The sequence below is a fragment of the Poecilia reticulata genome, linkage group LG4, assembly GCF_000633615.1.
Source record: "Poecilia reticulata strain Guanapo linkage group LG4, Guppy_female_1.0+MT, whole genome shotgun sequence".
NCBI classification, from domain to species: Eukaryota; Metazoa; Chordata; class Actinopteri; order Cyprinodontiformes; family Poeciliidae; genus Poecilia; species Poecilia reticulata.
The window spans coordinates 11,160,302-11,183,851 of record NC_024334.1 but is presented as its reverse complement, the minus strand read 5'-3'; the positions used below and the strand labels follow the sequence as shown (position 1 = coordinate 11,183,851).

General features: G+C 37.9%; 2 protein-coding genes across 3 annotated transcripts in view; both read left to right on the top strand.

Annotated features, from left to right (window-relative positions):
- The window catches only part of abca7 (ATP-binding cassette, sub-family A (ABC1), member 7), a 34,341-nt gene extending 16,921 nt beyond the window's left edge, over nt 1-17,420 (top strand). The window contains exons 23-50 of one of the 2 annotated variants that reach the window (XM_008406657.1): nt 848-1,092; nt 1,166-1,223; nt 2,601-2,803; nt 4,270-4,402; nt 4,510-4,533; nt 5,536-5,681; nt 6,038-6,162; nt 6,246-6,356; nt 6,895-7,087; nt 7,227-7,321; nt 7,615-7,647; nt 8,081-8,186; nt 8,856-8,930; nt 9,023-9,192; nt 9,925-10,102; nt 10,730-10,845; nt 10,976-11,120; nt 11,311-11,434; nt 12,056-12,185; nt 12,330-12,456; nt 12,780-12,842; nt 14,007-14,113; nt 14,194-14,335; nt 14,481-14,615; nt 14,699-14,802; nt 15,128-15,220; nt 16,119-16,368; nt 16,666-17,420. In XM_008406657.1, the coding sequence (XP_008404879.1) occupies nt 848-1,092; nt 1,166-1,223; nt 2,601-2,803; nt 4,270-4,402; nt 4,510-4,533; nt 5,536-5,681; nt 6,038-6,162; nt 6,246-6,356; nt 6,895-7,087; nt 7,227-7,321; nt 7,615-7,647; nt 8,081-8,186; nt 8,856-8,930; nt 9,023-9,192; nt 9,925-10,102; nt 10,730-10,845; nt 10,976-11,120; nt 11,311-11,434; nt 12,056-12,185; nt 12,330-12,456; nt 12,780-12,842; nt 14,007-14,113; nt 14,194-14,335; nt 14,481-14,615; nt 14,699-14,802; nt 15,128-15,220; nt 16,119-16,368; nt 16,666-17,154 (3,920 nt within the window). In that variant the 3' untranslated portion in view covers nt 17,155-17,420. The remainder of the gene's footprint in view (nt 1-847; nt 1,093-1,165; nt 1,224-2,600; nt 2,804-4,269; nt 4,403-4,509; nt 4,534-5,535; nt 5,682-6,037; nt 6,163-6,245; nt 6,357-6,894; nt 7,088-7,226; nt 7,322-7,614; nt 7,648-8,080; nt 8,187-8,855; nt 8,931-9,022; nt 9,193-9,924; nt 10,103-10,729; nt 10,846-10,975; nt 11,121-11,310; nt 11,435-12,055; nt 12,186-12,329; nt 12,457-12,779; nt 12,843-14,006; nt 14,114-14,193; nt 14,336-14,480; nt 14,616-14,698; nt 14,803-15,127; nt 15,221-16,118; nt 16,369-16,665) is intronic. The other variant, XM_008406658.1, reaches the window with a different exon arrangement.
- A 2,070-nt stretch (nt 17,421-19,490) lies between these two features.
- The window catches only part of r3hdm4 (R3H domain containing 4), an 8,614-nt gene continuing 4,554 nt past the window's right edge, over nt 19,491-23,550 (top strand). Inside the window, exons 1-5 of the mRNA XM_008406660.2 lie at nt 19,491-19,684; nt 21,337-21,491; nt 21,742-21,863; nt 22,705-22,822; nt 22,899-22,984. Coding sequence (XP_008404882.1) covers nt 19,647-19,684; nt 21,337-21,491; nt 21,742-21,863; nt 22,705-22,822; nt 22,899-22,984 — 519 coding nt within the window. The 5' untranslated portion in view covers nt 19,491-19,646. The remainder of the gene's footprint in view (nt 19,685-21,336; nt 21,492-21,741; nt 21,864-22,704; nt 22,823-22,898; nt 22,985-23,550) is intronic.

The window sequence follows — 23,550 nt, the reverse complement described above, 5'->3', positions numbered from 1 at the left end:
GAGTGATGTCAGCACATCCAGAGCCGCCATCTTGTTTGACAAATGCGTCTTGCAGGTTTTATTTATTTGGATTTTGAACTCAGGTCTACTCTACAACAGAACATTAGACACTCTACAGTTTTAATTACAAGGAAACAGATTTATTATTGTCTCCTTGTTGGAGTAATATATGAGAATAAAGTTGTAAAATTAAGAGAATAAAGTGGTAATTTTACTTCTACAGAAAAATATAAAAAAATGTAAATTTCAAATGAAGAATGTTGGAAATGTTTAATCTTTTAACACATCAGCATCCACTTGTAGTCAGAAGCAGGATTTTGAAATGACTATTCAAACGACTGAGTCCATTTGGAAGATGAGTGGGTCAGGGAAGGTCCTCAAAACTATACAAGCTTTTTTGTTTTTATTTAAAACAACTTTTTTTCCTCATAATTTTAAGACTTTACTCTGGTGATATTGCAACTTTATTCTACTAATATTATAACTATCTTCTCATAATTAAACTGGCCATAAAACTCAAAGGAAGAGGGATTGAAATAAAAGCCACTTTTTGGCTTTTATTTCAAAAAGTGGCTTTTTGAAATATTTTTTGAAAATATTTTTTTGAAAATATTTTTTTTTTCAAGAAAAGAGAGCAAGAAAAATAAAAGCTTACTGAAATTGTAAATCAGATCCGTTACGAGAAAAATTACAGATTTTATTTTTCACTCATCTTGTCCAGTCCTAAGCTGAAACCGTTTTCTAACAATGAACCTGAGCAGATAATCTGTAAAACAGAATTTAATTAACTAAACATTAATAAACTGACTGAACATTAGTCATGTTTGTTTGTGTTTCGAACCGTCAGATCGAACCATCATTCTGTCCACTCACTACATGGACGAGGCGGAGCTGCTTGGTGACCGCATCGCCATCATCTCCAATGGGAAACTGTGCTGCTGCGGATCGCCGCTCTTCCTCAAATCCAAGCTGGGATCTGGTTACTACCTGACCTTAGTGAAGAGTGAGGAGCTAAGCACCAGCACTCCCAGTTATTCCAGTATCTGCACCAGTGCCAGCACCAGCACCAACAAGCTACCTCCTTTAGTAAAGGTTTGCTTGTAATCTGAATTGGGTCTGTGGGCGTGTTTTTAAGGACGGGTTCTAACTCGGCTTCATGTTTCAGGACAGTGAGTCGTCACTGAGTGAAGACACCGGGCTGGGAAGTGAGGACACCAGTTCCTGTGAGTGTTCAAGGATGTCTGAACTTCCTTAAAAAGACTTAAATGTGTCTGTCTGAAATAAGGCATTAAAATATCTTATATTCATTGAAAGATCGTAAGTTGGCCTTAAATACATTGATCCCGAGTTTTAAATGTTGTCATGGGAGGATTATTTAATGTATTTGTTTTTCTTGAGGGACTTTTCTGTCAGGCAAAATTTGAGTCGCACACAAACATTTTCTTTGTGTTCTGTGACTCAAGGCTACACTGCAAAAACACAAAGTCTTATCAACTATTTATTAATTTTACCAAATATCTTAGGTCTGACAGTCTGAACCACCCAAACTTGAAATAAGACAAAATTAACTTACAAGTAACTTTTCAATGAAATACATAACCCTGTTTTAAGTAGAAATTTAGTAACATTTTATTTAAAGGAATGTGCATCAGACTGATATGAAACTGTCATAAACATGACGTAACATCTGACATGAACATGAAGGAGTCTTCATGAATGATTACGATTGTTGTCCTGAAGTGTCATTTGGTAAATAATGACACTTTTAATGCAAAGTTCCATTAAAACTTGCAATAAAAGTCAATTAAAGGAGCCAACTTTGCATTAAAATTGTCATTATTTAGCGAATGACACTCCAGTCATAACCATTCATGAAGACTCCTTCATGTTTATGACAGTCTCATGTCAGTCTTATGCACACCCCTTCAAATAAAGTGTTACCAAAAATTCCTTCATATTGATAAAGTTCTAGTTCACTGGCAGATTATTTCCCATATAACAGGATATTTTCCTATCAGTGAAATAATCTGGCAGTGGAACTAAGACTTGGTTTCATCAATGTGAAGGAATTATTTATCTATATTTTACTTGTCTAATTTCAAGCTTAATAAGACATTTGCACTAGAAACTACTAGACTAAAAATGATTGGTAAGATATTGTGTTTTTACAGTGTCCCAGGAGCTAGCTGCTAATATAATTTAGCTAGCTAGATTTATTTTTTTGCCTCCATTATGGGTAAGTGCAGATGACATTTGTTTTCGCCACTGTCTGTCTTCTGCTGCGACTTATTTGAGGCTACGTGCAAGATGGCTTTTAATCCAGGCTCTGTGGAGGTTAAGGCATAAATAGGGTGAAAAACACAAAGCTTGGTTCAGTTTCTGCTATGCTGCAAGTTCCCCAAACATCCCTTATATTTATGTTTTTTCGGTCTGAAATTTTATTCAAGCAGGTTTAAAAAAAGGTCTTAATTTGGTTTTTAGAAATCTGCATCTACCCAGTAGTAACCGGCCCATTGACGTCCAGAGTGACCCAGAATTGTTGTAATTTTTTTATTTATTTGAGAACCAGTTTATTGTCAGACTCACCATCTTTCTGGCAGACATGGCAGCTCTGCTGGCGCTCCTGCAGCAGCATATTCCAGGCGCGAGGTTAGTGGAGGAGTCTAGAAGAGAAGTCGTGATCAACCTGCCGCAAGCAGCCGCCAAGGATGGCAGTCTGGGCCTCTTCCTTTCCAAACTGGACGAGCGGCTTCCAGAGCTGGGCGTCAGCAGCTACGGCCTGTCAGACAGCACGCTGGAGGAGGTGGGTCATGAAAAACGACCGGTTACTATGAAACTCAGGATACCTTCACAACCAAACTCAGATATTTCTGTGACTTATATGACTTTTTCAGGGTATTCTGAGCGAAACCAAATTATTTTTTTCATCCCCCCAAAAAATCCAGACACTTAATGTTTAATGGACTATCACTGCTAGTTGTTATCTATTATTATTATTTTTACTTTATTTATTTGTTATTTATTTACTTATTTTTAAGTTTTGTTGTGTGCTGTGCTGTGACAAACAAAATTCCACGCCCCTTGGTACTTGCAGATAATAAAGTTTTATTATCTCATTATTTGTGGTACTAAATTGCATATGCATCAGATTATTTTCTGCAGTCTGAGCGGTCATGTCGCATTTAATCCGACTTGTATGTCATCTAACTCCACAAGTGGCATTTTTTAAAAATTCACCAAAGGAATCTTATGTTGCTGCACTTTAGGCATTAAATGTTATTTTTATTTTTGTTTTTAAAAAGGAATTGAATTATGTCCAACTCTTAATGTATTTCTAATGCTGCATAGAAAAGACTTAATTTGGTGAATGAAAAATCTGCAAAATGTGTCAATTCATCTGTTCATCTGATTAAATATCAGAATAATTGATACATTAATTGATTACTTAAATAATTGCTAGTTGCAGCCCTAGATTATTTACAGATGATTCAGCTTTGAAAAGTGTTTAACAAAGAGGAAGCTGACTTTAAATGCAACCAGTAAAGCTGCCATGTTGCAACAAAACAGCAGGAGGAGAAGCAGAGTTGCATCATAATGCAGCAGTGCAGCTTGTGTGTCTATGAAGAGTCGCCCTCTGACTTCACTTGGTGTGTGTGCGTGTGTGTGTGTGAGTGTGTGAGCAAGCACAACAAGGTCTTATCACGAAAGCTGGATATTTATGGAGCGGCTATGGTCTTAATGAGCTTAGTAGGTTTACTCTGAATGAGTTAGACACTCCGTGGCTTTCTGGTGTGTTTTTAAAAAGCTGCTGTGTGGGTTTTAGCGCCACCTGGTGTCATGCATCTTACATTATTTCCCTGATGTTAAAAATATGTTGATTATGATTTATGTCAGAACAGTGCTTTAATCTTGGGCCTGTAACAGGAGACTACATTGCACTAGGTCCAGCTTTTAGTGCAAATATCTTTTTACACTTGAGAAAAAGTTACTTGTAAAGTTAATTTTCTCTTATTTCAAGATGTAGAATCTTGTTTTAAGTAAAAATTCCTTAATGTAGATGAAAAACTACTTGTCCCAGTGGCAAATGATTTCACTTATGACATGGGGAAATGTCTTATTAGCAGTGAAATAATCTGCCAGAGGAACTAGAACTTTTTAAATCAATATTAAGGAAACTAGACCAAAAATACGTCATCAGCTTTAGTTTTTTTTTAGCGTATTATACCACCATTACTTCCATTTTTACACAGTCATTGTGCTGATTTTCAGATTTTTCTTCGAGTGGCGGAGGAAACCGGAGTGGATGCTGATCCAGCATCAGAGCAGCCAGAAGAAGAGCCCAGTGGCCCGCAGCCATCAGGACACAAAGCTCAGGATCCACCTGCTGAGGAACCAGAACCAGGTGGGAACTTACAGCCACTTCTGTCCAGATTTATACTGTGAAGATCGAACTGGTCTTCTCTTCTGTTTGACTGAAAGTTGGACTGTTTGTTTCCAAAATGCTGCCAGGAAGGAAAAGACTTCGTAAGAAAGGTACTTGCAGTTTACCACTTTTAGACAATCCTAAAAGGAAGAAAAACAGTTTGTTTTATAAAACTAGATTCCCTACCTGTTCAAGATGTGCTTTTGTTGATCTTGCATCGTTAAGTTGTTGCAATTTTAAAGGAATTTTTATTAAAAATTTATTTGGGTCGACTATGGTAAGAGTTCTCCCCGCAATCCGTGGGTCGCTGGTTCAATTCTCGATCAATCCACCTTGCTGATGGCGTGAAATGCCAGCCTCGTTTCTGTCTGATGATTATCCTGTTACTTTCTATGATCAGTGTATGGATGTGTGGTGTGGATGGAAATCACTGATTTCCCTTTAAGGCATCTTTGAGGACTTAACTAAGAAATCAGTGAAGTAGTTGAACAGATCAGTTTGCAGAATGCCAGTCGGATCTTGGTTTGCTGTCTGAGCTTCAGATTAAGGTGTTATATGTCGTCCTTTAGGTAAAACTCAGCTGTATAATTTATATAATGTCAATTGTTGGGTTTTATGGTGGTGAAAGTTGCTGCAATGTTGTACAAGAGATGAATGAGAAATGTTTTAATGTTCAAGAAGAGATATTGCAGGTCTGGCTCAAGATAACGAAGCATCTCGGAATTAATCATTTAATTACATGATAAATTTAAATGAACCCAATTATAATATTTTATTTATGGATTCAGTTGTGTGTGGTTTTATTTATTGTTTTTGGTTGTTGTGTTTTATTTTAGATCTTTAAAATATCTTCCAGTGACGGTGAAGTGTTTTATACAAACGGTGTTTTTATTGGTCTTGGAGGGAGCAAACTTGGATTATTATGTCACCATCAGTATATTACTTGAAAATGATCCTAAAACAAAAATATGATGATTTATCGCAATAATTTCTGGGAGAATTTATCATGACAAGCCAAATTCGGAGCTTGTAAACAAATCCATCACGTTTCTGCTCACTCCTTTATCCTCCATATGCATCAGTGAATTTTGATACCTTGTTTTTTCTTGCAGAACCGAAGGAGACGGACCCGCTGAGTGAAGACGGGCGATGCGGGACGCCGCTGACCGGCTGGTGGCTGACATGGCAGCAGCTCCGAGCGCTCTTCGTCAAACGCTGGCTGTACGCTCGACGGAGCCGCCGGGGGCTCTTCGCTCAGGTGAGACAGGAATGTAACTATTTATTTTAATGCGTTGCTAATATTATATAAAAAGGCTTGAATGGAAAACCTGCAGAAAGTGATTCAATTAATCCCCAGAATGATCAAGTGTTACAATGATCACCAGTCTAACTAAACTATACATTTTTAAAGTTATAGTTACTTGTGGATGATTTCAAAGCTTGCACAGTCGTTGCCGGGCCAACCGGATGAACAAACTGGATGTTAACAACTAAATCTGTGAACGAGGCCATTTAAAGTCTCTCACAGACATAGATTTGAGGTTAGGGTTAGCATACAATGTTTAACGTCTTGCTTGTTGACAGAAATACTAACCTGTTTGATTTAATTTTCAGATTGTTCTGCCGGCTGTGTTTGTGCTGATCGCTCTGCTCTTCAGCCTCATCGTTCCTCCGTTCGGGAAGTACCCCCCCCTGGAGCTGCAGCCCTTTATGTACGGAGATCAGTACACCTTCTTCAGGTGAGACTGAATGTTCCTCAGCCATCCCGGTACATCAGTAAGTAGCTGGCACCTTCACCCACCTCCCAATTTAATAATTACAGCAACGACGATCCTGGCAACCCAGCCATGGAGAACCTGCAGAAGGTTCTGCTGGACCAGCCGGGTTTTGGCACCAAGTGCATGCAGAGAGAAGAGCAGGACAACAACAAAACGTAAGATGATTTCTCTAAACATGGGAAACACCAAATGTGCTGGAGCTCCACTAGGGTTGCTAGGTAACGGGGCAGGGCTCTGGTAGGGTTGCTAGGTAACGGGGCAGTGACTTAACAATCTGCAGGCTTTTGAAAATGCTTATTTTGTGTCATTTAGAGGGACTCGACATGTCTCACTGAACAGGTTGCTTTAATATGGCCAGTAAGTAAGTAAATAATGTCTGACGTTTGGGACATTTTCTCTCGTCAAAGAAAGAAAATGGTCATTAAATGCAGCTGGATCTCACTCACTGATGTCAGTTTATTTCATCACGCTGTGTGAAACAGTCATCATACGCTGACAACATGCTAGACAACATTAAAACAGCAAGATAACGTAAATGTGGGTAACCATGGTAACCAGTGAGCGTTTGCAAGCATTGAACTTGTGCATGCAAACAAATGATTCCTCTATTAGATCCCGTTTTATTTTGTTTTTAAGAAGATGCAGCCGACACTCTGCAGGCATTCTTGAACCCAAATGTTCTCCTCGCTGCAGGAATCCTCAGTGTGAACCTGAGAGCAGGGTCCGCTTTGTGCGGCCCCAGATGTCGCTCTCCACCTGGAAGATGCTGAGCCAAGGCAACTGGACCAGAGACAGACCTTCCCCAGAATGTCAGTGCAGCACGGAGGACTCCCGCCGGATGCTTCCAGATTGCCCGGACGGCGCCGGTGGGATTCCCCCTCCACAGGTTGGTCAGCTGGCTCCTGATCGGGTTTTACTCGGGTGGAACCACATAAACACTGACCTTTCTGCTTCACAATGAAACTTACTGCGTCTTATTTCAGTAGTTTCTCCTTCTGTTTTTTAATAGCTTGTTTTAATTTCAGATGAAGAGAGCCACTGGGGATGTTCTCCAGAATCTGACGAGGCATAACATCTCAGATTACCTGGTGAAGACTTACCCGCAAATCCTCAAGAAAAGGTGCTTTTTAAACTAAGCATTTAATATGAACAGTTTACAGAAAGCAGATACATCTGAGGGTTTATGTTTAATTTGCTTAGTTATTGTCATTTGATCTTGTTCATAATAAAAATCTAAAGCTCACTTCAAGACTGCAGACTATTTGATCACTTGTTTTGGCAATGATTTTCTTATAAATATTTATATTTTACAATGTTTTTGTAACATTTTGCAGAGTTTAACTTATTATTTTTGTTTTTCTATCATTATATGAAGTCTGAATGCTAATAGAGTTTAACTTTGTTTCCGTTCAGCCTTAAAACCAAGAAGTGGGTGAACGAAATCAGGTGAGAATTTAAGCTTTCTTTTTTAAAAACAACTAAAGAAACAAATGTTACTCTCTTGTTTTAAGAAGTTTTTTAAGGTTTAATTGTAGTAGGAAATATCTGCTAATTTTAAAAAACTCCTCAATTAACTTAAAAAAATTAATTACCTTTTCAAGGTGTAAAAAGTAATGATCTGAAACATTTAAAATTCATGTTTACTACAGTTTATAGCAAAACTAATTATGGAATATTTTAATTAAAAAGAGAGGCTAGTGCAACTACAGATGTCCTTTATATAAAACCACAAAAAATAGAGAAATACTATCTTGTAAACTCATAAAGATGATTTATTTTTGTCTGAACTAAAAATTCATTTAGACAATTACATGAATTTGACCAGCTAAAATCAAACTACTAGGTTTGGTTAAAGCAATAATTTTCTGTTTTTTTCCAGATATGGAGGCTTCTCTCTCGGAGGCAACATCTCCCAGAATATCTCTCAGGTCCAGGATCTCCAGGACTCCATCATGGCAATCCGGTCTCAATATCAAGTAGAACAGGTGCACAATATATTTATTTTTTTAATATCCTCTCCTTCTTCTTTTTTTTTTTTTTTTTTACTTCTTTTTGCAGTTTTAGAAATATTGAACATTCAACTAACAAAAGTTACAGAGCATCTAGTTGAACAACAGCAATTAAATGATGATTAAAAAAAGAGTAAAACCCAAAGTGAGAACGTTCGCAATAATAAAAAAAGAGATAATTGCATTGATTGTGCATTTTAACGGCAAGTTTAGGTTCCATTTCTTCCTGTATTTTTGTATTTATCAGCAGCAAGTCGTAATAAAAAGTCTCTCCACTGCATACATTTCCTTCATTATTCCCTTCCGGTCCAAAGATGGTGGTGGTTCCACATCGAGCCCCTTGTGAGTTGTAGCTTTCTTTGGGCCAACTAGTTATACTAATAGAAGATATTTGCCTGACTACTTCAGTATTTGGGGTAAATTAAAACCGTAAAATCACAAGTTAAATTTAAGTCCATTATAGTTTTGATTTCCATTATCACCTCCGACCAGTAGGGTGAGATCTCTCCCAAAAACATGAAAATGTCCTGCAGACACATTCCTCCTGTCCTTTTTAGTGTTACTACATTGATTACTGTTAAATGTTCTGCTTATTTTTTAACCTTGTTTATATCTCATGCCTAAATGTGTTTGTGTTGAACACAGAACAGTTCACTGGATCGACTGCTGAAGAAGCTGCCGGGGTTTTTGGGAGAAATGCACACCGTGAACAACGTCAAGGTGAACAGTTTCTCTCAAGGTCGTCTCTCGCATAGTTTCCTACTTAAAACATCGCTTTTTTTAAAGAGTTTTAATTTCATTTTCCATGTCAGGTGTGGTACAACAACAAGGGCTATCACGCCATGGTGTCGTATGTGAACGTGATGAACAACGGCCTGCTGAGAGCCAGTCTGCCGCCCGGACCGGAGCGGGGGAGACACGGCATCACCGTCTACAATCACCCGCTCAACCTCACCAAGAAGCAGCTTACTGAAATAGCAATGTCAGTGAATATCAGCGTGAAGTCTGGTGATGCAGAATAGAATAGAATAGACTTTATTGATTCTCAAGGGGAAATTGCTTATTTGTTGACAAGCTGCTCCATCTACGGCTTTAAATATTAATGATACAAATATAAGCAAAATAGATCAAGTTCATAATATATATATATATATGCCTAAGAGTGATGTATGTCACTGAATGTGACTGAATATAAATAAATAAATAAAAATACTTGCATCTGGTAAGCTAACTAACTCCCTGGAGTAGTTATACGAGGAAATGCTTAAAAAAAAGAGGATTTTTAATTGTACAAAAATACAAATGTTTGGAGGAATAAAAAGCTTTTGTAACACTTTATTTGAAGTGATGTTCATAAGCCTGACACGACGCCGTCATAAACATGAAGGAGTCTTCATAAATGTTTGTCGTGAAGTGTCTTTTGGTAAATAATGACACTTCTAGTGCAAAGTTGCATTTATAAGTTCACTAAAAGTGTCAACTTTGCATTAAAAGTGTCATTATTTACCGAATGACTGCAGTCAAACACATTTATAAAAACTCTTTCATGTTTATGACGGTGTCATGTCAGTCTTATGTACATCACTTCAAATAAAGTGCTGCCAAAACTTTCATAGAAACAAAACTAAATGTGAATCTTTAAGTTTAATTTTTGTTCTCCATCTGTTTGGTCTTTATTCTTAAGTTTTTTTTTTCCCCCTTCTTCCCGTTTCAGGATGTCGACCTCAGTGGACGTTCTGGTTTCCATCTGTGTGGTCTTTGCCATGTCCTTCGTGCCGGCCAGTTTTATTCTCTTCCTGATTGAGGAGCGAGTCAGTAAAGCCAAACATTTGCAGTTTGTCAGCGGAGTGAAGCCAATCCTGTACTGGCTGACCAACTTCGCCTGGGACATGGTGAGAGTTCGATCCGCTTCAGAAAATCTGCAACAACGTCAAGGGAACCACAGTTTAGTTAAAATTCAGTTACGCTGCTTTATGAGAGAGAGTTGGAGTTTCATTGTGTTCAAATATAATATTAAGAATAAAGTGACTAATAAACACTTTATCAGCATGAACATCATATTACGATACATTTAACCCTTTATTTTAAAAAAAACCAAAACAAAAAAAACAAGTTCAGTTAAGGATTAGAAGCATGACTTTCAATTATTTTATTTATCTATTTATTAAATTCAAACCTGTGGACAAATTCTTGCTTTTTAAAATAATCCTTTCACACTGGAAAAGTAATGATTGAAATTCATGACTAAAAACCCAAAATTAGAGACATTTGTGCTGAATGACGTGTTTGATTTTTAACCAACAGTTTAAAGCTTTCAACACTGTTTCTGTGTATAAAACATTCAGATGTACATAAAAACAATGCTGTTTTGCTGTTTGAAGTGATCATACGTGGATTTTTCAGCTCTTTCCTTGCAGTTTTTATTCACTTTAAAGTTATGCTTGCATGTGTAGATATTAAAATGACAAATACTCAGCTTCAATAAAGTGTTTGTCCCTTTCCCCCCCCCCTTTTCTCAGCTGAACTATTCTGTCCCGGCCACGATGGTTGTGCTGATCTTCATCAGTTTTCAGCAGCAGTCCTACGTCTCCGACACCAACCTGCCGGCTCTGATCCTCCTGCTGCTCTTCTACGGGTACGTCGAGTTGTTACCAGGAAACTTTGCTTCTCATTTCTTTCTGAAAAGAAAGTGTCTGTTGTTCTGTATGTTTTATTATGTCTGTTTAATAATCTGTCTAAATCCAATGTTTGTTTCTCTTTGACAGGTTTTCCATCACTCCTCTGATGTACCCAGCATCCTTTGTTTTCTCCGTTCCAAGCACGGCTTATGTTGTTCTGACTTCCCTCAACCTCTTCATCGGCATCAACGGGAGCATCGCCACCTTCGTCCTGGAGTTGTTTGTAGATAAGGTGCAAAAACACAAATACACTGAGATGGATTTGGAAAAAGGTTAATACTGGATGAACATGTAGGGGTCAAATCTTCAGAACCACATAAAGGTTTTAAGTTACTGAAGTTTTATCTTTATCTTCTCTGCTTTTCTTTGTACATTAAAAGCATTAATTGTTTCTAATTTATGCGTGGATTTTGTTCTTGCAGCATCTGAATGAGGTCAACAGGATCTTAAAGAAAGTGTTTTTGATTTTCCCACATTTCTGCCTGGGTCGAGGTCTCATCGACATGGCTAAAAACCAAGCCCTGGCCGACGCCTTCCAGAGACTCGGTACGAATGCTTTACCCACAGATTTACTCTTTATCTGGAAACACGTCTAACATGTCTGCTTTTCATGTTTTCTATACCTAATTTGGTTTAAAAAGTAATTATCAGGAATAATTCTGCCATCACACCTGGACTTTTTTTTCTGGGTTTGAAGAGTTTGTATTTTCTTTGGGTTCATCAAGAAAGAGTTAATGTAACTGAAACTAAAGTATCGGTTTAACAATGTGCAAAATAAGGCCTTTATGTGGCTAGCTAGTTGGCTAGTTAGCTTACTTAAAACCTTTATGTGGATCAGCTAGTTAGATAGGTAGTTAGTTAACTAACTACAGGTTCAGATATAAATTTTCCAATCTTTCAATAACACATAATTATTAAGTGATATTTTCAAATTTCCTGTCAACTTTAAACATTTTTTAACTCAGAAAAATAACTGCCCTGATGCCCAACCGTCGGGCTCAGCAAGTTTTCTGGGGGAAACCTTCAAACTCTCTAGCTGAGAAAGCAGCGGCTCTACGTTTTGCCTCCTGTTATCACTGTAGTGCTATAATAGAGGGACAGTTTGAATAAACAAAATGTTTTTTGTTTACATAAGTCAGGATCTTCCTCCTGTGTGTCTCCCTGCAGGAAGCAAACTGTCTCTTCACCCTCTTCAGTGGGACTTTGTTGGGAAGAATCTGTTTGCGATGGCAGCTGAAGGCGTCATCTTCTTCATCTTCACCATACTCCTGCAGTACAAGTTTTTAATTCCCTCCAGGTAAACCCCCCTCTTCCATTCCCTGCTCGATTTAAGTTTTATCTTGAGCATATTTCACTTAGTTTCTGTTTTCCCTGATGTTTCGCTGTAAAGACGGTTATTGATTTATTATCGAATCAGTGACTCTATAACATGTTTGTCCAGGCCGTGGTGGAACGATCCTCAGCTTCCTCCTCTTGGTCCAGAGGATGAAGACGTAGCGAGAGAACGTGAACGAGTGAAAAGTGGCAAAGCCCAGTCTGATATCCTCACCATGATTGATCTGAGCAAGGTACAAAATGCTTAAACTATTTATTTTAGCAACCTAAAATATGATTTCAGAGGAGTTTGTCAGAAATATGACCACCCGACAGCAAGTGTAGGAAGTTAAATTTGTGCATTTTTAAGTGTTATGTAAAATCCTTATGTAATGTCTTTGTAACATAAACAAATGCATTTTTAAAAATTTGTAGAAATGTTTACTGTGAAAATTGTCTAGAAATTAGCAGCTAGCTCTGTGGATTTACCATTAGGTATCCTGAATCCTCATGTATTAAATATTGCTCCCTATGACAGGAATATAACAATATAAACTTATTTTATTTTGTCGTTCAGGTTTATAAAGCTGGAAAAAAGCCAGCTGTGGATCAACTTTGCCTCGGGATTCCCCGCAGTGAGGTGAGAAACTTACAAAATCGCTTGTGCTTTCCCACATTTTGTGAAGTTTGTGCATTTATGTGTGTATCTTTTACTTAACCATGAAATAACTTGAGATTAAAACCTTTTCTAATAAGACGGCATCAGACAGAACAAATCCAAAATACAAAACTAGATGCAAACAATTCATAACCAGGAGACATCATGTAACTAAACATTAGGGAAGAAGCTGAGTGATCTGATGTGTCTGTCCTTTAAAGCAAAAGAAATTATAACTTCAAATAATTCTGCAGATTATTTCAGGTGGCAGGAGATTTAAAAGCCTTTTAGCCTGGTTCAGTTCTGACCTTTGGAGCCATCAGAGTGACGTCCTGAGAGCGCAGCCAATAATGTTAAAGGTTCAAGACCAGGGGTGTGCAAAGTGCAACCCAGCGGCCATTTGTGGTGCAAACTATTTATTTTTAAATCAGGATAAAACTTTTACCAACATAATTTTCTTACAAAAACCCTTTTAAGTACAAAATAAAGTATTTTGTCTTTTTTTAGCCAAGTATTTTTTATAATAAGTAGAACTACATCTGACTTCGCTGCACCCAAATCAGCTTTTATTTAATTTATTAAACTTGGCAGAATGTAACAAGTGTTTTTAGAGAAAGTGACTCAAATCAACAGAATTGAAAATGTGTTGCCTTCATTTCAATGCAGCAAATGTGGAAAATCATTTACATTTTTGGATCTACAATTAAAAACAACAAAGTCAGACAAATTTAATTGTTTGATTTTATTTTTTGCATTTTTTTTTTTTGTCTCATGAATAGTTTTGACCTTTCAGCTTTGAACCACTTGACAAAAAGTTTGGACACTCCTGTTTTAGACAGACGTATGCATAAATCTGTCAGAAGATGCTCAATTTATAGATAAAAACCAGACGGGTAAGAGAGTCTGCAATCAATGGCAGACAGAAAATCAACAATTTGTCAAATGCTGTTTGTGGTAGATGCATTTGAAAAGCTCGTTATTGGGTTAAAACTGTGCAGCAGTATGAATATGAAATGTGAACCGGTTGTTTACTGGATAATGTTCCTGAACCATGAGATTATGGACCCTCACTCTTTGTTAGACACTCGGTTCCAGCTGGTCGACTAGATTAATCTAACAACACGTCGTTTTGTGTCTGCCCCTCAGTGTTTCGGCCTGCTTGGCGTGAACGGAGCAGGGAAGACGTCCACGTTTCGCATGCTGACTGGAGACACACCCATCACACACGGAGAGGCTTTCCTCAACCAGCACAGGTGCAGAACCTCCCCGGCTGGGAAGCCTTCACCATCAGAGGAACCTTTATTTGTTAAGACGCTGTTTGTCCATTTCTCAGTGTGCAGACAGAGATGGAGCGCGTCCACCAGCTGATGGGTTACTGTCCGCAGTTTGATGCCATCAGTGACATGCTGACGGGTCGGGAGCATCTGGAGCTCTACGCTCGGCTCAGGGGGGTTCCAGAGGATTCTGTTGGCAAAGTAACCGAACCAGAAAAAAAACCACATGTTGATTCCTTCATCTTTCTAGCTTTTCAGTTTCCATCAAATGATTCAGTTTTACCTTAAAGTTCAGGTTGAATAGTTTGAAGTTTTGTGTTCCTGACGTTTCTTCTCTGGCCTGTAGGTGGCGCAGTGGGGGGTGAAGAAGCTGGGGTTGACCCAGTATGCCGAGCAGGAGGCTGGAGGATACAGCGGAGGCAACAAGAGGAAACTTTCCACGGCTATCTCCCTGATCGGAGCGCCTCCTGTTATATTCCTGGTACAGAAGCAAAGCAGACGCAGGAGAGGCTTTGCTTTAGTTTTATCAAATTTTTTATTACATTTCTCTCTATGTACTGGCAGGATGAGCCCACCACTGGAATGGACCCAAAGGCCAAACGATTTCTGTGGAACTGCATCCTGAGTGTCACGAAAGAAGGCAGAGCCGTCGTCCTCACGTCTCACAGGTACAACACCCAAAACGGAGTCGGACTGAAACGTAGTCGGACCGAAACAGACCAAACAGACTCAGACCGAAACAGAGTCGGACCGAAACGAAAACGGAGTCGGACCGAAACGGAGTCGGACTGCTGGAGAATAACTTCAGTTTCCCTTCATGTTCATTGAAATAAACGTTTATATTCTTTGTGGTCTTATTTTTATTATCATTTTTTTCTAGGGGAGTATAGAAGTTACAATAAAGAGCAGAGCCAGAAGCCTCCTGTTGTTGCTGATTTCTATCTATATATTATGTTCAGTACTTGCATTGACAATTTGTATGCCTGTCGTTAGCATGGAGGAGTGTGAGGCTCTTTGCACCAGGATGGCCATCATGGTGAACGGCAGATTTCAGTGTCTGGGATCCGTGCAGCACCTCAAGAACCGGTAGCTACACACAACACAACAATACATATATATATAAACTTAAACTACAATCTTAAGTTTATAAAAGTTCTCCGAGACATTTGTTTTTTCAATATCTTTTTCTCCAATATTTTTGTTCTTTCACTATTTGTAGTGAAAGGTTGTATTTATATAAGCAAAAAAGAAAAATAATGCAAATTGCACAAAAGCAACATATGTAGTTCTTCTGTTATTTTCTGTCTGCTGAGCCTGTTGTGTAAATGTTTTAGATCAAGCAGAAAGAGTAAGCTGTGAGCATCGGTTCAAGTTTTATGTTGCAAAATGCTGATTTGGAAAACTTCCATCTGTCTGAATTTTTAAAATACCAGAACCAAAGACTTTATATTTTTGTCTGTCTGATTACTTTTTAAAATATTAAATCAGACTTTATGATTAATCAGTACTTGTGAAACCTTTTTACCAAATACTTTTTTCACTCTTGAATACTTTTACTTTGGTTACATTTTGAAGCAGTGCTGCTCTTTCTTGAATACAGTTTTACTCTTCTGTGCAGAATGAAGTTAAATCTCTGTTTAAGATTTAATTAGGAAAAACCTGGAGCCAATCAAAACCTTCTCTGCCCTGTTTTGATAAGCAGCAATATTTAAATTAGACATCGCAGATTAAACCGCAATTTGAGGACAAAGCGAACAGATGAGATTTTATTTTTGGCAAATGTTTCATAAACGTATTGGATAAAAAAGTCTTGTCAGGATTTTATTGATCAGAATGTTGTTCAGGTTTGTAGGTGAATGAGAGACTTTTGGTGATTTGTAAGGAATGCAGCAGCAAACCTAATTTATCTTTGTTTGGTGTTAAAGAAAGATACAAAACATGGAGGAAGACATTTAAATTTGATCTTCTTCCATCCTGTGTCCAGATTCGGAGACGGATACACCATCATTCTCCGTCTGGCGGACACCAAACTGGACGCCGAGTCCTGTCCCATCGACGCCTACATGAGGACGTCGTTTCCCGCCATCGAGCTGAAGGAGCGACACCAGAGCATCCTACAATACCAGCTGCCATCGCACGCCTGCTGCCTGGCCCGCGTCTTTGACGTTCTGGCCAACAACTACGAGGAGCTCGGCGTCGTGGACTTCTCCGTCTCGCAGACCACCCTGGATCAGGTGAGGAAGAGGACGCAGCAGAAGTGAAGGCCTTCGCTGCTCTGAAAACAGAAATTTTGTCGCTAAAGGTTTGAGAGCGCTGCTGTAGCGAATGATGATCAACATGCAGTCCATAACTCAACCAATATCAACCAATGTTTGGTAAAATTAACTTAACGTGAAGCAGGAATCCAACATTTTCATGGAGTTTTTAACAACTGCTTTCTTGGATGAAGAGAGAAGATTTTAACTTTTAGATTAATTTAAAACAACGCAACCTTAGACTCATTAATTTGTTTCCCTGCTTCATTTTTGCAGGTATTTGTCAACTTTGCGAAGGAGCAGACTGATGACGACTGCCTCACTGACGTGATCATCGGTAACGGCGTGGCGCAGCTAAACCTTCACGCCAGAATAAATCCTTTCGCCGTCAAACCCCAACAGCCCCCAACACCACCTCAGCTGAGGAAATCCCCACAGCTTCCTGCCAAATCACCCGACGGCAATCCGAAGGAAGCCAAGCCGAAAAAGGCCAAGGCCAGAAAGGTCAGTTCAAACGGGGAGACGAGCGGCGGCGTGCCCATGAGCAGATCACCTCAGGGAGAGGAAGTGGGTCCGGAGGCGGGCAGCAGCAACAGAGGACTTCAGGGGGAGTCCAGCAAATCTCACCGGTCGAAACACAGAGAGGAGAGCTCCAGCAAAGACCCGGCTGCGCTCTTCATAGTCGGCAGCATCCCACAGGAAGGCTCGGTGTTCATTCACCCGAATGGTGCAGAGTTCACACAAACTCTCCGGAGTCAGAAGTGAACGATGTTCTTCCTTTAACGGCTGCGGTGCCTTGTTCACCTCGCTACGTATTTGTAGCTTTATACGCGTTTAAAAACAAGCCTGAGAGTAACTGTTTGGTCTGTTCTGCTTGTCCTGAAGGAATACTGTGAAGAAACAGAGTTTATTTCTCAGGTTTCCTTTACTTCGTCTTTTATTTATGTATTTTTCCCAGAGAGCACTTTATGCAAGATGCTGCAAAGAATCAAACAGTAGCAGATTAAATGTTACTTATTATGGGGATTTTATAGATGTGAGTGTTGGAGGTTATTACAAGACACGGATTTTACCTCTTTAATGTTTTATAATTACATTTTTGTCATCTGTCGTTTTCTAAATGTATTATTTATTTAGATAGTCATCAGGTTTGCAGTTACTATCAAGCAGAGGTTATTTACATTTTCTTTTTATCATCTTTCTGTCTGCTACACATTTATGAGTGATGTAGTCTAGAAAGGCTCCAGTTATACAAACATCTCTTTTATTATAATTTATTCATCCATCCATCCACTTTCTTTACGCCCTTGTCCCTTAGTGGGGTCAAGAGGTGCTGGTGCCTCTCCAGCTAACGTTCCGGGCGAGAGGCGGGGTCACCCTGGACAGGTCGCCAGTCTGTCGCAGGGCAACACAGAGACACACAGGACAAACAATCATGCACACACACTCTCACACCTAGGGGCAATTTAGACAGACCAATTAACCTGACAGTCATGTTTTTGGACTGTGGGAGGAAACCGGAGTACCTGGAGAAAACCCACACATGCACAGGGAGAACATGCAAACTCTATGCAGAAAGACCGGGGCCGGGAATCGAACCCAGAACCTTCTTGCTGCAAGGCAACAGCTCTACCAACTGCACCACTGTGCAGCCTTTTATGATTTATATAAATTATAATATGCCAAAGTGTCCAAATCCAGCGATAAAATCCTGATCAGTAAAATACTTTTGAAGGAGAGTAAGCTCAGTTCCCTGCTGGATATCTGAAGCACTGTGATGCATTTTAAAAATACTGTTTTATTTAAGACAAAATAAACTGTCAGAGCTGATTTCTTCTGCTCTTTTTACAGTTTTTCCTCCTGTTTTATCCTTTGCTGCTGCATGTTAAATCAAATAAAGCTGAATGTGTAATTTCACAGTGAAGGCTGGCACCACTGAATGTAAACTTCTACTTGAAGGAAATATTTATCTGCTGTAAGATGCAAATCATATCCTCGTATCATGATGTGGAAAAAATCTAAAGTTTGCTCCGAATGTTTTCTGCTGGAAGAAAATAAAAGTATTTGATTTGCTGACAACTTTATTGTATCTCTGCTTTATCTAAGAACAAATTAAATTGTTTTCTGATGTTTTTCAAGAGACTTTACAGATCATGACTGTTGATTTTTGGCATATATCTGATATAATCTGAATGAACTATGTTTGTTCCTCTGTTCGGTTTTATTTCAGAAGCCTGTTTTGTTCTGTTGAATCATTTCTTCCTCTTTAGTTTAAATGCGAACAGGAAGATAAACAGGAAGTTAGCAGCCTTCCTTGTGATAGTTTTACACAGTAAGAAGGCAGAAATATGTTTTAATAATCCTTTTTATTGATCTCATGTATTATTTGAATTTTCAGATTCATTGTAAAACATAATCAAAATCACCTCAAAAAATATTTGTCAGATATGTCACCTTTTTAACTTGAAGTAGTAAAATTTTATTTTTTCTATGCTGTTCTAACTTATATAAAGGAGCACCAGTTGTTTCCTTCTTGGTTCCTTATTGTATGCAATATAAAATGGATTACATATAAAATTGATTACATGGCCCCAAATAGGTTAAATTATAATATATGGTATGGATATTGTATAAAATAAATTTAATTTAATTCCTGGATTTAGTTTATATGTTGTAAAGTGGAAAAAATATGCTATGTTCTGCTTTAAAGTAGCTTTATTTTATGGCAGCCTGTTTTGCCATTATATATATATATAACTGATATTTTTTTTGTTTTTTTAAATATTGTTTTATATAAGTAAACATTAAAAACATATATATATTTTTTTGTAAAAATGTATTTTTTATGCATAAAAAAATATTTTTTTTTTTTCTCACAAGATGGTATCTCATTAAAATGAATATTTATAAACATATTTTATACCTTCGCAAACATATTTTTATAAATAATAAAAAATAGATATATATTTATAAAAAATTGTTTTTCCGTTTCAGAGTAGCGGAAACATTGATTTCCGCTACTTCAATCTTTTATTTCAGTTTTTTTCCTTTATTGTATTATGTCTGTAAGGTGGGATAAACAGCGCCCCCTTCTGCCCCAACACCGTTCTGCCTTTGCTCTGTCAGCCTCACTGGCTAGCTGCTAGAAGCTAGCACCCGCTCTCACTGCTTTAATTTTTTATGTTTTCTATATTCTGTCCCTTTTCTTTGTAAATATACTACGGCCTCGTCATCCCCTTTCGATATACTTGAATAAAATGGTCGTTTTGACAAATGATGAAGAACAGGATTACATGTAAGTGCTAATTTCCTTCTTACATTAGCTGGTTTGCATTAGACGAAACTATAGTTCCTGTTAAATTATAATAAAATAAGTTTCAAGTGTTTTTTCGTCTTTAAACGCGTTTGAACTGACCGAATATCAAATAATTATCTGAAGCTTACTGTAGCCGGTGTTTTTAGTGCAGATTTAAAGGTTTTTAAACGATTTATTTAACTATCTTCGTTAGCCGTTTTCAGCTAACGCTCTAACTAAATTACTTACGTATGTTTGTCGTAGAAAACCATCATAATTAACATTATTACATCTAAATCTAAAACTGCATGAGCTGTGTGCATTTACGAATCGCTAAAGCCAATTTAACGTCACGGAAGATAAGAAATACGCGCAAAAGGAATAAAATGCTGTTGTAACTGTGATTAAAAAGCTAGCTTATGTCTTTTAATGTTATGTGAATGATTCAGATGAGTCTCACTGAACAAGGTAGAGATTACACAACATAATGATATTAATAACATGCAGGGCTGGAGCTAAAAATGGCATCTTGCAGACAGAAAGCTGGGCAGAGACGTGGGAGGATCCCCCACTCAAACCCACTGACCTACATCTGATTCTGCTGCTGGAAGCAGAGGATTTAAATTTCACTGCCCTGATCCACTTTAGCCAACTGGGGTCTGCAAAATGCGGCTCCTGACACTTTCCAATGTAGTTCTCTAATAGAACACTAATATTTCCAAATATAGATTTAATAACAACATTAAAACGCATGTTTTGCATTTGCTAAATCATGGTATTTTCTTCTGATTAAGTTAGAAAATATGTGCTTTTTCTGTAAGTATTAACGTTCAATTGAAGGAGAATATGTTCATCTTTTCCCACATGTCTTGCACTTTTATTTTAAAACCTGAGTAATATAGAACACATTTCCTACAGTAGATATTCATCAAAACGAGAAGTTGTCTTGTTTTGAAAAGGTTAAAAATTGTTCTTTGGACTGCGAGGGTAGATAAATGCAAGGCATTAGAAAGCATTAAATAAAAATATTAATACTATTTGCTATATTACTTTTACAGTTACTGGAGTGAACTAAATGTTGTTCCTTTTCATTTTAAAATACTCTCCTGGCAGATTTCTTTTGTTTTTTCTTTGCAGATGTTAAATGGCAACTAGTCTATTATTAAACAAAAAGTAGATTTATTATTGCAAACTAATTGCTTGCATAATTGCCAAGCCTTGAGGAACTTCCTGGTTTGTGAGCGTCTGAAATCCTTAACTGGTTTTGTTTCCTTACTCACTGACTTTGTTTCTAATGTGTTAGCGAATTTTTTACAAATTATGTGTTGTGATTGTGTTGGTTTTTGATTTTATTTATGTAATTTTTTAGCTCTCTTTATGTGATTTCTTAATCCTACATGTTTGACCGTAATCAACCGTGGGTTGGGCTGAAAACATTATAAGTCAGAAAACATTATTTATCTAATTCAGTTGTTTGGAATGGAAATACATTTGAATTGCACTTTACATTGCTACATAAATGCAATTTATAACTTTAGAGAATGCATTCATCACTTCTTTTTAAACATATGTAGGTGATGATGTAATTATGTCTAGCCTTTTTGAATTCCTTAAAGAAACTCAGATTTGTTGCGTTTTGTTCTGGTTTTCAGCCTGATAGAGGAGCGTAAATGCGTCTCACTGCCCTGCTCGCCTGCTAAGCGAGTTTCTCCAGCCAAAAGGAAGCATTACATCAATCAAGCCGTCCGCAACTCTGAGCTCACTCCACGCGCCAAAGGCAAAAAGAGCCTCCGCCGACAGGAGAACAGTAAGGCTGACTGAATGTGTGATCCGGTCATTTCTTTAGGTTAGATAAAGGTCGAAAAAGACGATTTTAGAGTTGGTAATCCATAAATGTAGAGGTGCAGAATATACATATTTTGAATCATTGATTTTTTAAAATTTATTATTATTTAAGAAAAAGCCAGATTTAAGAAAAGATAACTTAATACTGATCATTTAAGTTGCACATTTACATTTTAGCTTATAAAATCGATAATCTGCTTTCTTGGCTGCAGCTCGTTTTCTTGCCAATCTCCTGGAGAAGGACGAATGCTCCAAAGACGACCTGGAGGTTTGCAGCAACCCGGCCCTGCCGTCAATCTTTACTGAGGCCTGCACCAACGGAAACTACATAGAGGTACAGTTTAGAAGCTTTATTCTTACGGTAGCAGACAAAACCTAATGCTGGGAGATTTATATCTTTATATCAAATTGTCTGATTTAAATGTCTTAAAAAATAGAGAAGAAGCTTTTTTACACATATTTGTTGGGTAGTAACTAATTAAATTTACTTGAGTAACTTTTACTACGCTGTACTTTTATTTGAGTAATTTTATTTTGAAATTTTCTACTCTTTTTTTTTGAGTAAAATTTCTGGATTCTCCATCCACCTCAGCTTACCTGAGTGAAGTTGCACCACTCACCTTCTTCAAATCAGACAAAAATGGTGTCAAACGTTTGTGCCGCTATCATTTTAATGATATTAACAAATGTTTCCAGAGGTCATGAAAGGTCAACCAGCCCCTCCACCTAATTCAAATCAGACAAATTTGGTGTCAATCAACTCAACTACGTTTGTGGAGCAAAAATGTTTTGTTTGTGCTGCTTTTTCTTTGAAGATATTAATGAAATTTTAAAGGTAATTTTGGGGGGAACTGGTTGAGCCTTTAAACTTTTATTAATATCTCCAAAGTCAAAGCAGCACAAACGTAGTCGAGTTGATTGACACCAGTTTTGTCTGATTTGAAGAAGGTACGAGGGGCTGGTTGACCTTTCGTGACCTCTGGAAACAATTGTTAATATCTTTAAAGTGATAGCGGCAGAAATGAACATTTTTGCTGCACAAACAAACCAGCCCCACCAGGTCCCCATCTTGCCTTATTGTGGAGTAAACTGAATCTGCTGTTCATGTGATTTCCTTTGAAAGACTCCCTCCTTATTTCACCGTCTCGGTTTTGAATCTGCTTGCGTTTCGGTAGCCGTGGAACGACTTCATGAACTGCTCCGGCGAGGAGCAGGAGCGGCTGCTTTCTCTCCTGGAGCAGGAGGGAACCAAGAGGAAAAACGCCAATCAACTTCTCAAAGACCACAGGAATGGTGAGTCTCTCCGCTTGTTTTTGTTTATTTTGGGGCGTTTTGTTTTCGTGCGTGCCTGACTCTCCCCTCTCTGCAGTGTATCCTGCCTTTCCTGCTCAGGAGTGCTTCCACAGAATCGATCGGCGGCTCCGAGCGACTCTGAGACGGAAGCAGATACCCATGGTGCGCGTCGCCTCGCTGTCGCGTTTCCTGCGCTCAGAAGTTTATCGTTGGTTCACAGTTTCTTTAGTTAAGACTTGAATTGCTTCTACGTTAGGGTACATTTTATTTGTTCCTGTTTTGTTGCAGTGGTTTTATTTTCTTCCCGTTTGTTTAATCGGACACTTTTCACATTTTTCTGTTAGTCGGATTGTGAAACATGAGTTTGGAGAAGGGATGCGTATAAAAGTTTCAGTAGCTCTCTTGGACTGGACTTGAGTGTCCTTAATTTAATGTTGATTTTAAATTTAGGTTTTTACATCTTCATGTTTGTTTTTGCATTTTATAATGCAAAAAAATAGGTTTTTGTTCCCATTATGGCTTTATTAAACAGAAAACACAATTTAATCTCTTTTTTTGGAGTTCTTGAAGTCCTTGAAAGTGCTTGAATTTCAGTTAGGTGTTTTGGAAAGTGCTTGATTTCTTTATAAAGTCCTGGATATTCAAGCACTTTTTGTAATAAATCATGGAAATCCCACATTTGTAAAACACCTTGAAACCAGATATTTTTATACACCTCATAATATATA